Source organism: Eretmochelys imbricata, chromosome 14, assembly GCF_965152235.1.
Source record: "Eretmochelys imbricata isolate rEreImb1 chromosome 14, rEreImb1.hap1, whole genome shotgun sequence".
Taxonomy (NCBI): domain Eukaryota; kingdom Metazoa; phylum Chordata; order Testudines; family Cheloniidae; genus Eretmochelys; species Eretmochelys imbricata.
This window is the reverse complement of record NC_135585.1, coordinates 835568-847811: the sequence shown is the minus strand read 5'-3', so window position 1 is coordinate 847811 and position 12244 is coordinate 835568. Positions and strand designations below refer to the sequence as shown.

At 49.6% G+C, this 12244-nt stretch overlaps 1 protein-coding gene across 1 annotated transcript; it reads right to left on the bottom strand.

Moving 5' to 3' along the window:
• P4HB (prolyl 4-hydroxylase subunit beta) lies at window positions 1-11393 on the bottom strand. Its single transcript, XM_077833762.1, has 11 exons — window positions 11137-11393; window positions 10748-10954; window positions 9153-9286; window positions 8821-8958; window positions 4897-5001; window positions 4497-4622; window positions 3880-4080; window positions 3025-3145; window positions 2600-2781; window positions 2030-2116; window positions 1-1104 (listed from the first exon to the last, which is right to left on the bottom strand). The coding sequence occupies exons 1-11, from the start codon at window positions 11312-11314 to the stop codon at window positions 1015-1017; spliced, it is 1569 nt and encodes a 522-aa protein (XP_077689888.1). The 5' UTR covers window positions 11315-11393; the 3' UTR covers window positions 1-1014.
• Window positions 11394-12244: the final 851 nt, after the last annotated feature.

The following is a 12244-nucleotide window of genomic DNA, read 5'->3' as shown; positions in this document are numbered from 1 at the left end:
TAGTATTAAAATCTCAACTTTATTTGGCCAACAAGTTCAGCTCCAACATTGTGGTGGAATGCTTAGAACAAGCCTGATTTCACTCAGACTTTCACAGCACTCCCCTGTTCCCAAGTCCCCACTCCCTACAACCCAGTAATCAGAAGTGTCCTGTTTGCTGCATTCTATCAGGCCCCCACCCCAGTACCACCTTGTCTGCCCAGAAACCCTCTCTCCCACACAAAAAAATGCACAGAAAATGACTGAGGAACAGAGTCTTGTTTGACCAGGGAGATGGTGGCAATGCCATTAGGTCCTGTCTATGCAGGTGAGCCAGCAGTTGGGTCTTCCCTCCCCAGAGCCTGCCACAGCCAATGCTGGCAGAATGCTCCACCCTTCCTGATCTTTGGAACAGTCATCTCCATTCGTCTTTCCAAGGGAAAGGCAAATAAGACCTTTAGCCATGCAACGATGTGTTAAAGGGGAACATCTGCCCACTCCCCTGCCCCTGGGACCCCTGAAGTCAGGTTAGTGGTTTTCCTCCCACAGAAGGATGGCAATTCCAGGGAAGAAGAGCTGAGACAATAGTTAGGGCTCTGCCAGGTGGAGAGTAGTTATGGCCTTTAGCTCTAGAAGAGAAAAAAACTAAGCTTGTCTAGGAGGCATTACTGGTGAGGCTCTGAAATGTCAGGCAGTGAGTCTCATGCTGCCACTTCACAGCCCACTTCTACCCAGAAGAACAGAACACTTGGAACAAATCCATGTACAAAAAAGTACATCACAATAAAAAAAAGTAAGAGGCCCAGGTGCCTGGGCAGCTACCTAGCGACAGACCCCTTCTCAGAACTGAAAAGTAAGAGGAGACAGTCAAGTGTACAGACAAGTTAGGATGAAGTGTTACTTTAAACCAATCCCTGCATTTCCAGCCAACACCTTTAGTTTAAATCTGAATGGGTTTCTGGACTCGCTAGGCCCTGTGACAGGGCAGCCAGTGTAGTGTCTGCTCTTTGGGATATGCAGATTAGAGTCTCCTCTTTACAGTTCATCTTTGTGGATCTTCTGGTCCTCCTCACCTTCCTCAAGATCAGTCTCATCAGCCTCATCAGCCTCCAGGTCCTCCAGATCCTGTTTAAATACAACATTTGTCAACAGCTGCTGGTTCTGATCTGGCACAATGCAGACAGGACCCTGGAGCCCCAGATTTAGGCACAGCAGTCAGGCTGCTGAAGCACCATCTCCTACCCTACGCACTCCAGTCCAATCCATGCTCTGCTCCACCTGGCATGTTAATGGCAACAATCATTACACTGGCCATTCAGGGAACTCAAACTCATTTGAGATCAGTGTTAAAAAAATCCCAGAGTCACATAAAAGCCAGTAGTTAGAGAACAATGGACAGGGGCCCTAAAGGCAGAAGGAAGTGGTGAATCATGACACTGTATATGCAGTACAGACTGCTCATGTTACTAGGGATTGGATAGGAGAATCTGAATGCATTGGCCACAGATAATTACAAGAGACCAGCATCTCTCCCTTCAGAACTTGAGCCTGTTAAAATGAACAAAGAGAAACTGAATTTAGGAATACTAGTGCACAGGCTGGCAGGAAGGGGAGCAGCCTTACTCCAGAAGCAGAAAGGGGACTACCACCTGCTGATGGGCTGTCCTCCCATCATGGTGGGCCTAACAGCAGAGGCAGCAATCTCACATGGGTCTAGAACCACAGACACAGCTGGCCAAGGCAGAGGGATTTATATGGAGAGGAAGATCCTGAACCAAGTACGGGCTTTGAGCCTTCGAGCACCTCACTGTGGTGACCAGAGATGGGAAAGGCCAGGGCTACATGGATTTAACAGATTAATGATCCCTCAGTTCACATTCATGTGTTCAGTGTTGCCACTGCCCACACAGCATTTACCCTGCTGGGAAGAACCAGAAGTGGCTCTCGAAGCCAGGACCTATTGTAGGGGTTTAAGTCCTAATGCTGCTACCAACTCCACACACTTTGCAAGCACTGCAGACCAAGGCTCCCCAATGAATGGGCTACTCACCTCTTCATCCCCAGCACCATCCTGGCCTCCACTTTCCAGGAACTTCTGGAAGCCTTCTAGCGTCCTCTCCCCATTGTAGTGTATGACCTGTAGGGGAAAAGCCAGGAGAGACGCTGCTTAACCCAAACAGAATCAAGCTCTTGGGGGGGAACAATATTCTTTCTGAACAGCAGTTTTCAAAAATGCCAAGCAAGAGGAAATGTAAAATTCACCTTCACCCACATGAGACGAAGCAGCAGCTCAGCCACTAGATCTCAGAGATTGCTGCGAGAAGACAGCCTGCAGATGAGCACACTGTCCTCTGCTGCACTTCCCCCAGCCTCATCTACTGCTGCACCCATATCTGCCCTGGCTGTCTCCCTCACCCTCCTACAACTCAGCCCATCCCCCAAAGGGCCACCAAAGCCATTTGGAATGTGCCAAACCAACCTTTTCAAATCTGAAAGCACATCTCCCAAATGGGTGCTAGAGCCCCAGGCACTCGAGAGCAGAACGAGGCTCTAAGTTTCTAGCTCTCCCTTGCTCGAGATGATCCACCCACAAGTCCCTGGAATTCAGCAGCCTGCTTACATTTTTGCCAGGGCCTGCAGGGAAGAACTTGAGTGTGGGAAAACTGTGGACTTTCACTGTCTCCACTTCGTTAGCTGTTGAGTCCATCTTGGCAATGACAATGTTCTCATGGTCCTTGTAAGTCTCTCCCAGTTTGTCCCAGATTGGAGCCAGTTGTTTGCAGTGACCACACCAGGGAGCATCTGTAAATTAAAAGGCAACATGAAGCTTGGAGGCCACCCAGACAAGAGGAAGGGCTGGGCCCTCCACTCTGATGCTTGCCAGCCTAGTCTTAGCCCTGCAATAAAGGAGAATCTCCCCTTCCAGTTAACATGTTCCTCTTCCAGGTCATCCAGCTCCTGGGGGAAGGTGGTTCCTCCCCATATACCATCCCCAACTGGGCTGCTTTCCTGCAATTTGTTATTCAGCATGTTCAAAATACTCACAGAACTCCACAAACACATTCTTGGTCTCATCAAAAGCAACGTCTTCAAAGTTCTTTCCAACCAGAACTCTGACAGGCTGTTTGTCCCAGTCATCAGGCAAATCTTGGCTCATCAGGTGGGGCTGGAATTGGAGAACAGGGACTGAACCTGCATTCATATAGCAATGTGGAATGTGCAGACAAAATCATGCTCCCAGGAAAACCCGACTTCTCCCAGACATGGAACAGATCAGCCATGGGCTATAAGCAGTCAGCTGAGTCAGTCATTTCCTCCTCTCATGGAGAATCCCCCACCCCCTAACCTGGACATGTCTGAACTGCTGGTGCCCCTGCATGGGAAAGGCTGCAGCTGAGTTCTTCAGATGGGAAGTTTGTTCACTAAGTGTGAATTACTGAGAAAGTCATTCCCAGTGTGACATTGGAACAGAGCCCCATTTGAAATCGCTACTGTGCTAGGCTATGCATAGCTACCTCAATCTTCAGATTAAGACTGAGGATTCCCACCATGAGCAAGAGGCTACAAAGTTCTCAGCTGGCTGAGAAAACAGGAGTAGCAGCTGCAGCATGCAACACCAGGGCATATGAAGTGCAGAGACAGGAACCATGCTTTATTGTGGTTGCCTTCATATGCTGAAAAATAGTTATTTCTGTGCTGGCACCATGCCCCACTGGCTCTGCCCTTTGGATGTCAGCATGTGGCTCACTAGATACTATGCCATTAAACATACTACAAAGCTAATTTGAAAGGAATCTCCCCATGTGACCTGTAAAAGGTTTCACACAAATTCTTAGAGCAGGGATCACTCCCACATCTCCGCTTATGTCAGGGTCCAAAGAACAGCATTCGGCCCCTTACCTTGACTTTGCCCTCCAGGAACTGGTCGCAGAACTCCTTGATCTTCTCTGCTGTCAGTTCATCTGAGTCAGGTTTGTATTTAGTCATTTCTTCCTCCAGAGTGATGAGGCGCACAGCTGGGCACTCCTCCTTCTTTAGGCCAAAGAACTCCAGGATCCTCTGGTTGTCGCTATGGTCACTGTCTATGAAGATGAACAGGATCTTTGGAGGAAAGTCAAATGTAGATATTAAAGACATGAATGAATTTCTATGGTAGCAACTCTGCTATAAAGTCACTTCCCTAACCCCTTGAGCCCATGGCAGAATGTGGGCCACTTTATTCCAGTACAACTCTGGGGCTGTAGTGGCCAAAGCAATGTGCATGAATACAAACACCTTTGTGTGCCACAAGTTACATTAGAGGGCTATTTCACACCAGTCAGAAGGAAAAAAATCAAGAGTCAAGCTGCCACTCTAACCTAATACACCCTCCTCAATGGGATCTATATATAGCAGCAAGTGACTAAGGTGCCTGGCTATTGGGAGATCCAAATACAGAAAGAAGGAGACTGAGGGAGATGTTAGAAATCAGTGCTACTTAACGCTCTGCATGGGCTAGGAGTGACTGCCCTTCTCACCTTCCCTTTGAAGTTCCCAGCTGCTGTCTTGAAGTTGTCTAGTTTCTCTTGATAGTCATCAACACTCTTTGGCAGGAACAGCAGGATGTGAGTCTTGATCTCTCCTCCAAAGATCTTTGGAGCAGTCTGGGAGAAATACAACAAACTCCATATTAAGAGGACAAATAATCCCAGGGCCAGAGCCAATGGGCTTTTCTGCCCTGATGGTGCCAAGGGAGTCACCAAGAATATAAGTGCCACTCTGAGGAGCAAACTTATCCTGGGCTCCCTCTTGGGTCTCCTGCTTAATCTAGGCACACTAGGCTCCAGGCCAGAAGGAAAGAGCTTCCCATCCATAGTCTTATGGGCTCAGAACATGTGAGAGAGACTGAAGAGCTGATTATGTACTGGAAGGCCATACCTGTTCAGTGAACTCAATGACCAGAGGCAGCTGGTTAGACTTGATGAAGTTCAGCAAGTTCTCTTTTGTAATGTCACCTTCAAAGTTGTTGCGACCTTCATCAAACTGGGGAGACAAAGGGGTTATTTTCTTAAGGGTTAAAGTTAATCCCTACATGCAGAAACACTTACTACCTTGGCATTCAGAGAGATCAGCAAGTACAGCACATTCCAAGTAAACTACATACAGAAATATCTCAGTAAAGAACCAAGGCCTGGGAGGGGCCAGCCCAACTTCATGGTTCTGCCACCTACTGACAAGGAAGCGGATTTCCAGCTAACACTGCAAGAAACAAAATACTCAAGATTTAATCCCTGATGTAATCTAAACCAAAGCTCTGATTCTACTGAGAAGGGAGACATGAAGTTCCCTAGACAGTAAGCTGAGATGCAATGGAGAAGACACGGCACCTAGCTCTTGGCACTATTCTGCAAGAATACAAAAGGATTCAGAAGACATGCTTTGGAGGGGGACTTCTAATTTAACAGCTGCTTCGCAGCATTCTAGGCAGTGCTAGACAAACTAGTGAGAAGCTGCTGCAAATCCTAGAGTCAATGACTGGGCAAGGGCAGCACTCTGCACAACAGAAGTCAGCATGCAGGTCTGAGTTGAAGCACATACATAAGCCAACAAACAGCTATTAGAAAGGAGCTGGTGTCAAGCAGCAAAGCCCACAACACAGCTGCTAACAAACAGCAGTTTACTCAACGTACTGAGGATGTGTCACCCTCTATTGTTAGTGACACAAGAACAGATATTGGAGGAGAAGCTGCAGAACAGGTGCCAAGTCCCATTTTCTATTAGACCACCACCTATTATTGCCCTCGATTCTCAGAACCTTCCCAGGCAGCCTGAAGAGGGGAACAGCAGAGGAGCATCAAGGTTAAAAACAGGATGTGCAAGCAAGAACGGCTATATAGGTCAGACCAAAGGTTCATCTAATCCAGTATTTGGTCTTCAGACAGTGGCCAATGCCAGGTGTCCCAGAGGGAATGAACAGACCAGGCAATCATCAAGTGATCCACCCCGTCGCCCATTCCCATCTTCTGGCAAACAGAGGCTAGGGACACCATCCCTGCCCATCCTGGCTAATAGCCATTGATGGACCTATCCTCCATGAATTTATCTAGTTCTTTTTTTAACCCTGTTATAGTCTTGGCCTTCACAACATCCTCTGGCAAAGAGTTCCACAGGTTGACTCTGCATTGTGTGAAGAAATACTTCCTTTTGAACTGGGCATTCACCCACGAAAGCTTATGCTCGAATATGTCTGTTAGTCTAGAAGGTGCCACAGGACTCTTTGCCGTTCTTTTTTTTCTTTAAACCTGCCGCCTATTAATTTCATTTGGTAACCCCCAGTTGTGTTATGAGAAGTAATAAACACTTCCTTATTTACTTTCTCCATACCAGTCAAGATTTTTAGACTTCTATCATATTCCCCCCTTAGTTGTCTCTTCCACAAGCTGAAAAGTCCCAGTTTTATTAATCTCTCCTCATATGGAAGCAATTCCATACCCCTAGTCATTTTTGTTGCCCTTTTCTGAACCTTTTCCAATTCAAATATATTTTTTTGAAATGGGGTGACATCTGCATGCAATATTCAAGATGCATGAGGGGTGCAGCAGCAAGATGGTGGAATGAAGTAACCCAAAATGGCAGTGCTGAACAGACTTCAGGTGAAGCTGAACAAGAGAATGCTGGTGTTTAAAATTAGAAGCAACCTGGATGACTTCTCTAAGGGTAACTAGGTCAGCTCCTTAATATCCTCAAAAGGCTTGTTTAAAATGCAACATTCAAACCCAGACAAGCCACACCAGCTGGTAAGCTCTTTTCCCAACCTAGACCAGACTAACTGCAGGGACCTGGAATCAGAGCTGAATTCCACAGATGTGTATAGTTCCTGGTTAAATGGAGAGTGGCATGATTCTTATTTATCCCTTTCTTGCTTACTGTCACTGCTTATTTTCAAGCTTGGTTTGACAGAGACAGGGCATGTTTGGAGGCTTACGGATATCGTCACTTTCCTCTACGCTGGTCAGCTCATTAAGAATTAGCATAAGGAACAAATCAAACAAATGCTTTTCTGTTCCACCAGCCTCGGAAGCAAGAGCACTTCCTACACAGACAACTCTGGAGTTTATAAACCAGGGTCAATAGTGACTGTGGTGAAAAGAAAAAGTCCTTCACTCAAAGGGACTCGCTCACTTGAACGCAGGTCTTTGCTCCTAACACCCTTGTCAGAGAAGCTGTAAAACCCTCTACAAACATATTTCAGCCAGTTAGCAGCAGCCAAAATAAATGGTGTGAAGACTCCATATAAACAGCCAGCCATCAGACACCCTCTGGCATGCAGTGAAAGCAGCATTCCCTAAGGGCAGGGTACAGCTGGAATAGCCTCAGAGAAAACCAGAGGGGGATCCTACAAGCTTTAAAAGAAACAGCCACTGGAATAGCTATTTGCTTTCCACAGACAGGTGCTGCATCTTCAAACCATTCTAATCTGAGCCCCTAGACTCAGGGATCTGGTTTAAGTATAACAGCTTTAGGAGCTGCAGTCCAATTACTGTGACAACTTTGGAGCCTTTTAATTTACAGGAAGAACAGTGGAGGAGAGTACAGCCTGGTTAAACAGAATTAACCCAAAGCAGCTTTCTGCCCTGCCTCTCACCGCATGTCAATGCACTAGCACCACCAGCTCTTCTCCCAGGGAGCTTCAGCTCCCCAACCCTACTTCTCAGCTCTGTTCCCCATGAGGCTGAAGGATAACAAGCTAGTTTAATTGGCTGGAGGCATTTGCCAGTTCACATCTTGCAATTCTGCAGATCTTGCCAAAACCATGACTCTGTAGTGCACCCTAACTCTGCCACAAGAATATGCAAACCCTCCTCCTAACCCACCCTGCTGTAACCCCAAGGTGGCTAAACCTGCATCCACCTAGTGGGCATGTCGAACGTGTCAGACAGCTGAGCCCACTAGGAGGGCAAGGATGCGCACATTAAGGATGCTTCAGCTAAAAGAAGAGCAAGCTGAGAATGGCATGGCAAGTGAGGCATGACAGCAGGGCCCTGGATGCTGTTGTACAACAGCTCTTAGAGGCAGAAGGAGGCAATGGTAGTGAACTCCATAAATGCTCAAATAAATTTGTTAGTCTAAGGTGCCACAAGTACTCCTTTTCTTTTTGCGATGCTGGTAATATCTCACCTTAAGTGATCACTCTCGTTACAGTGTGTATGGTAATACCCATTGTTTCATGTTCTCTATCTATATAAGTCTCCCCACTGTATTTTCCACTGAATGCATCTGATGAAGTGAGCTGTAGCTCAAATAAATGTGTTGGTCTAAGGTGCCACAAGTCCTCCTTTTCTTTTTGCGAATACAGACTAACACAGCTGCTACTCAAACCCGAGTTCAGAGTGAATATTAAACTTCGCAGCAGCCAGAAACCTGAGACAAGAAAAAGGCAGAAACTAAAGGTAACTCAGGACTCCTGTCCAGTGAGTTCCAGGAACATGCACAAGACACCACACCCTGTCCAGATGATTGACAATGCTGCCCCCTGCTGAACAGGGGAAGCCACAATTTCAAATCTGAAATCTAGGCGGTTTATCATTAGTTTCAGGTTCTACACCAATACTGTGTCCTCTGGAGAGTCTGCAGTTTTACAATTTTTTTTTTAAATTCAGAAAAAGGTTTTCCCTCCCAACTGCTGTGAAAGATCCATGAACAGGGATATTAACTATACAGGGGAAAGAGTGAAAGTTACCCTACAGAGAGTACTGTTAAATGCTCAGAGTTCAGACACTCATCTTAAATGGTTACCTGGAACATTAATAGGTAGAGAAATTCAGATTAAGCGTGGCATGTGTTCTTTGAACCACTCCTTACCTTCTTAAAAAGGACAACACCGTCTTTGCTGAGCTGGTATTTGGAGAAGACATCACTGCTGGAAGAGATCCCAAAAGGAATGTCATCAATGGACTGGGCTGCCAGCAAAAATTGCTTGGCAGCCTCTGACTCCACATCCTGGGAGAGAAGGGAAAAAAAGGTGTTTTACATTGTATGTCAGTTTGAGGTGTCCAGTGAATATTCAGCACAGCAGGACAGGGAATGTTAGGTAACAGCTGTGCTTGATTTAGTAAGCTGCCAGAGTTGCCACAGGCAGAAAATCTGCAGCAGACATGCCATGTGCCCTTCTGAGATCTAAACCCAAACACTACCTTGAAGAGCCCAATCACAGTGACTTCACTGGAATCCACTAGTGCCTCAGCTGCAGCAGCATCTGCCAGGGTAGTGGCAGCTGGACCAGTGCGTTTCTTCAGCCAGTTTACAATATCATCAGCTTCTCTGCCAGCTAGAAAGAGAGAAAGTTCAGTTGTCATCTTTACTTTTACAGATGAAGACATGAGTATGTGTCCTAACTTTACGGACATTTCAGAGCACCTGATCTGGGACATTCACATGCACACCCCCAGCCCAAATCTTCTCTACTTTTCTTTTCACCTTCCATCAGAGCCGATTCCTGGAGCAAGCAAAGCCCTGCACCCACCTACGAAGTCCAAGGCATTCTCTGTAGCAACTAATACCCACCCATACCACCCTGAACCAAGGTACAAGAATTCTCCGGAATCCATTCCTTTCACATACTGTTTCAGTCACCAGGCTGGCCTAAGCACATTTAGACTTTGACCAGTGTTATCAGCACTGTAGACCTCCTGAAGGATTCTGGGATTTTCATACAGAAAAATATCAGTATTTTTCATCTTATGTTTTAGCACCCTGAGATGTTTTTGCCTGCAAAAGAATCTAAATGTTTTAGAACTTACTATAGCCTTTGAGAGCTTTTATTTTAATCAGGTTGAACAAACATTCCCTCACCAAGACTTTTACATTTATCATTCACAGCTGCTGCCTCAAGTAGTTTGATTCCAGCCTTGTACATCACTACATAATCATTACAAACTGAGCTTTAATCATGCTGCTTTCCTATCACTAAACCCTAGGAGTCCATACATGATCATACACCCTGGCTTGGATGCACTACTCATGTACGGACTCAGCATTTTCCGCTGGTCAGGGATGAGAGATGCACACCCTTAAGTGACAAAACCTACACTGGGACTTCTACTCTCTAACACTGTAGAATTTATGGCTTCTTTATCTTTTAAAGTTTTAGGGAACTTGCTATAGGGTGTCTCCAAACTTATTCCTCTAACATTTCCCCCCAGAGCGATGCCACAGAGCTCACCTGAGTATATGGAAGAAAAACTGAATGAATAGACAAAGCCTACAGTTCTGTTTTCAGCAAATCTCTCACCTCAGCCCTGTTCTGCTATCAGATGCTGACACTGCCTACTTATTCCACCAGCAGCAATACACCCTGCCCCCATTCACAAGTTTGGTAAACTACTTCTCTTTTGGAAGAGATCTCCTCCTCCTCTACCGAGCATGTTCTGGACACACTTAACACAGTCTAGTTACATTCTCATTCCTCCTGACCATGGAGAGGCACACCACAACTAATACCCAAGACACAGAACAACATCAGCCCATTCCATTCGGATACAATCCACATCTCTGTACTGCAGAATCGGTGCACAAAACAGATCTAAGTATGTCCCACAAGAACTCATGCTCAGCCCGACCTGCCCACCCGGTGTTGGGGCAGATCACTGTGGGGGCTTTGGTTTCGATGCAGAGGCGTTACAACACAATGGAGTCCAACCCGACGCATCTCAGGACCGCTCAGCGACACCGCCCCAGACTAAACAGGCGAGGCGCCGGCAGCAGGCCCCGGGCAGGCCCCTTCGCTCACCCGTGTACTCTCGGGGGGAAGATTTGTCTCCATTTTTGAAGAATTTAATAGTGGGGTAGCCTCGAACCCCGAACTGCTGGGCCAGCTCAGACTCTTCTGTAGCATCCACCTTCGCCAGCCTGATCCCGGAGCCATCAGCCTGCAGCTGGGCCGCCGCCTTGGCGTACTCGGGGGCCAGCGCCTTGCAGTGGCCGCACCACGGGGCATCTGGAAGGGAAGGGACAGGGGGGGCTCAGGCCGCTGCCGCGCGCCCCCCACCCCCCCGGAGCCGGGGCCCCGCGCGCGCACCTCCCCCCACCCCCCCCGGAGCCGGGGCCCCCCACCCGCCGGGGCCCCCCCGAGCGGGCCCCCCCACCTCCCCGGGGGCCGGGCCCCGCGCGCGCACGCACAGAACTCCACCAGCAGGTGCTTGTGGGCCGCCAGCGCGCGCTCGAAGGAGGCCGCGCGCAGCACCAGCACCCCGTCCTCCTCCTCCTCCTCCTCGGCGGCCTCCGCGCGGCCCGGCCGGGCCAGGCCCAGCAGCGCCAGGCCCAGCAGCGGCGGCACCAGGGCGCTCAGCAGCTTCATGGCGGCGTCAGAGGCGGGCCGGGCACAGGCTGCGGCAGCGACGAGTCGGAACCGCGGCGGAAGGAAAGTCCCCCGCACCCGCCTCCCTCTTATAAACCCGCCCCCTCCCCGCCGCGGCGCTCCTTATTGGCTGAGCCTGTCGCCCTCGCCTTCCTCTCCCATTGGCTTGGCCGAGCGCCCGGGACTCTCTTCGTTTTCTATTTGCTGATCCGGATGCCACGCCCCTTCCTGACCACCTCCTGCCTCGCTTTCTTTTAGCGTCCTGTAATTGGTCGTTTCGCCCGCTCTGTCACCTGCGATTGGTCAACGCTACCGCCTCAGGCTCTCAGCGGCCGATTCTGATTGGTGACTGGACCAGACCCGCCCCTCGCCGGCGCCTCTTGAACGTGGCACTCGGGCAGCCCCCCCGCGCAAAGGGCGGTTGCTGTGCATGCGCTGTGAGGGACAGCGGAACTCGTTCGTGTTGGATTCTGACTGGGCCGCGTCTGCCTCTGCCGCCTTCTGACCCGGAAGGGCGAGGAATCTCTTCCGGGCAGGGAGCGGAGCTCCCCGGAAGTGGCTGCTGCGCGTGGCGCCCGCGGCCGAGGTTTCCCCGCTGTCCGGACTTAGGGCGGGAGGCTGGGCCCGGCCCGGCCCCGGCGACTCCCCGCCTTGGGCGCGCGAGGGCCCCAGTCCGGGGCAGCCCGAGCTAATGTCCCGGGAAGGGCCGCGCCCGTGGCGGCTGCAGGTTTTCTTTGGGGCCTGGTGTTTCCATCTCCCTGCCCCGGTAGCCGGCTCTGCCGCAGCCCGGTCCGGACCCCGCTGACTTCCCTTCCGCGGCGGCGGCGGCCGCCGCCCCTCGCTGCCCCTCCCCGCCCTGGCCCAGAGCCTGCTCTTGTCCTTATCCCCGGCCCGCCGGCCGGATCGTCCAGCAGGCCTGCCCGCAGTCCC

Bases quoted from the DNA above. Each gene is read 5' to 3' on its own strand.
- P4HB (XM_077833762.1), bottom strand. From the start codon at position 11,314: ATGAAGCTGCTGAGCGCCCTGGTGCCGCCGCTGCTGGGCCTGGCGCTG. The intron at 10,955-11,136 runs GTGCGTGCGCGC...CTTCCCTTCCAG, and splicing joins GCACCTGCTGGTGGAGTTCT to ATGCCCCGTGGTGCGGCCAC. The intron at 1,105-2,029 runs GTGAGTAGCCCA...GTATTTAAACAG, and splicing joins ATGGTGCTGGGGATGAAGAG to GATCTGGAGGACCTGGAGGC.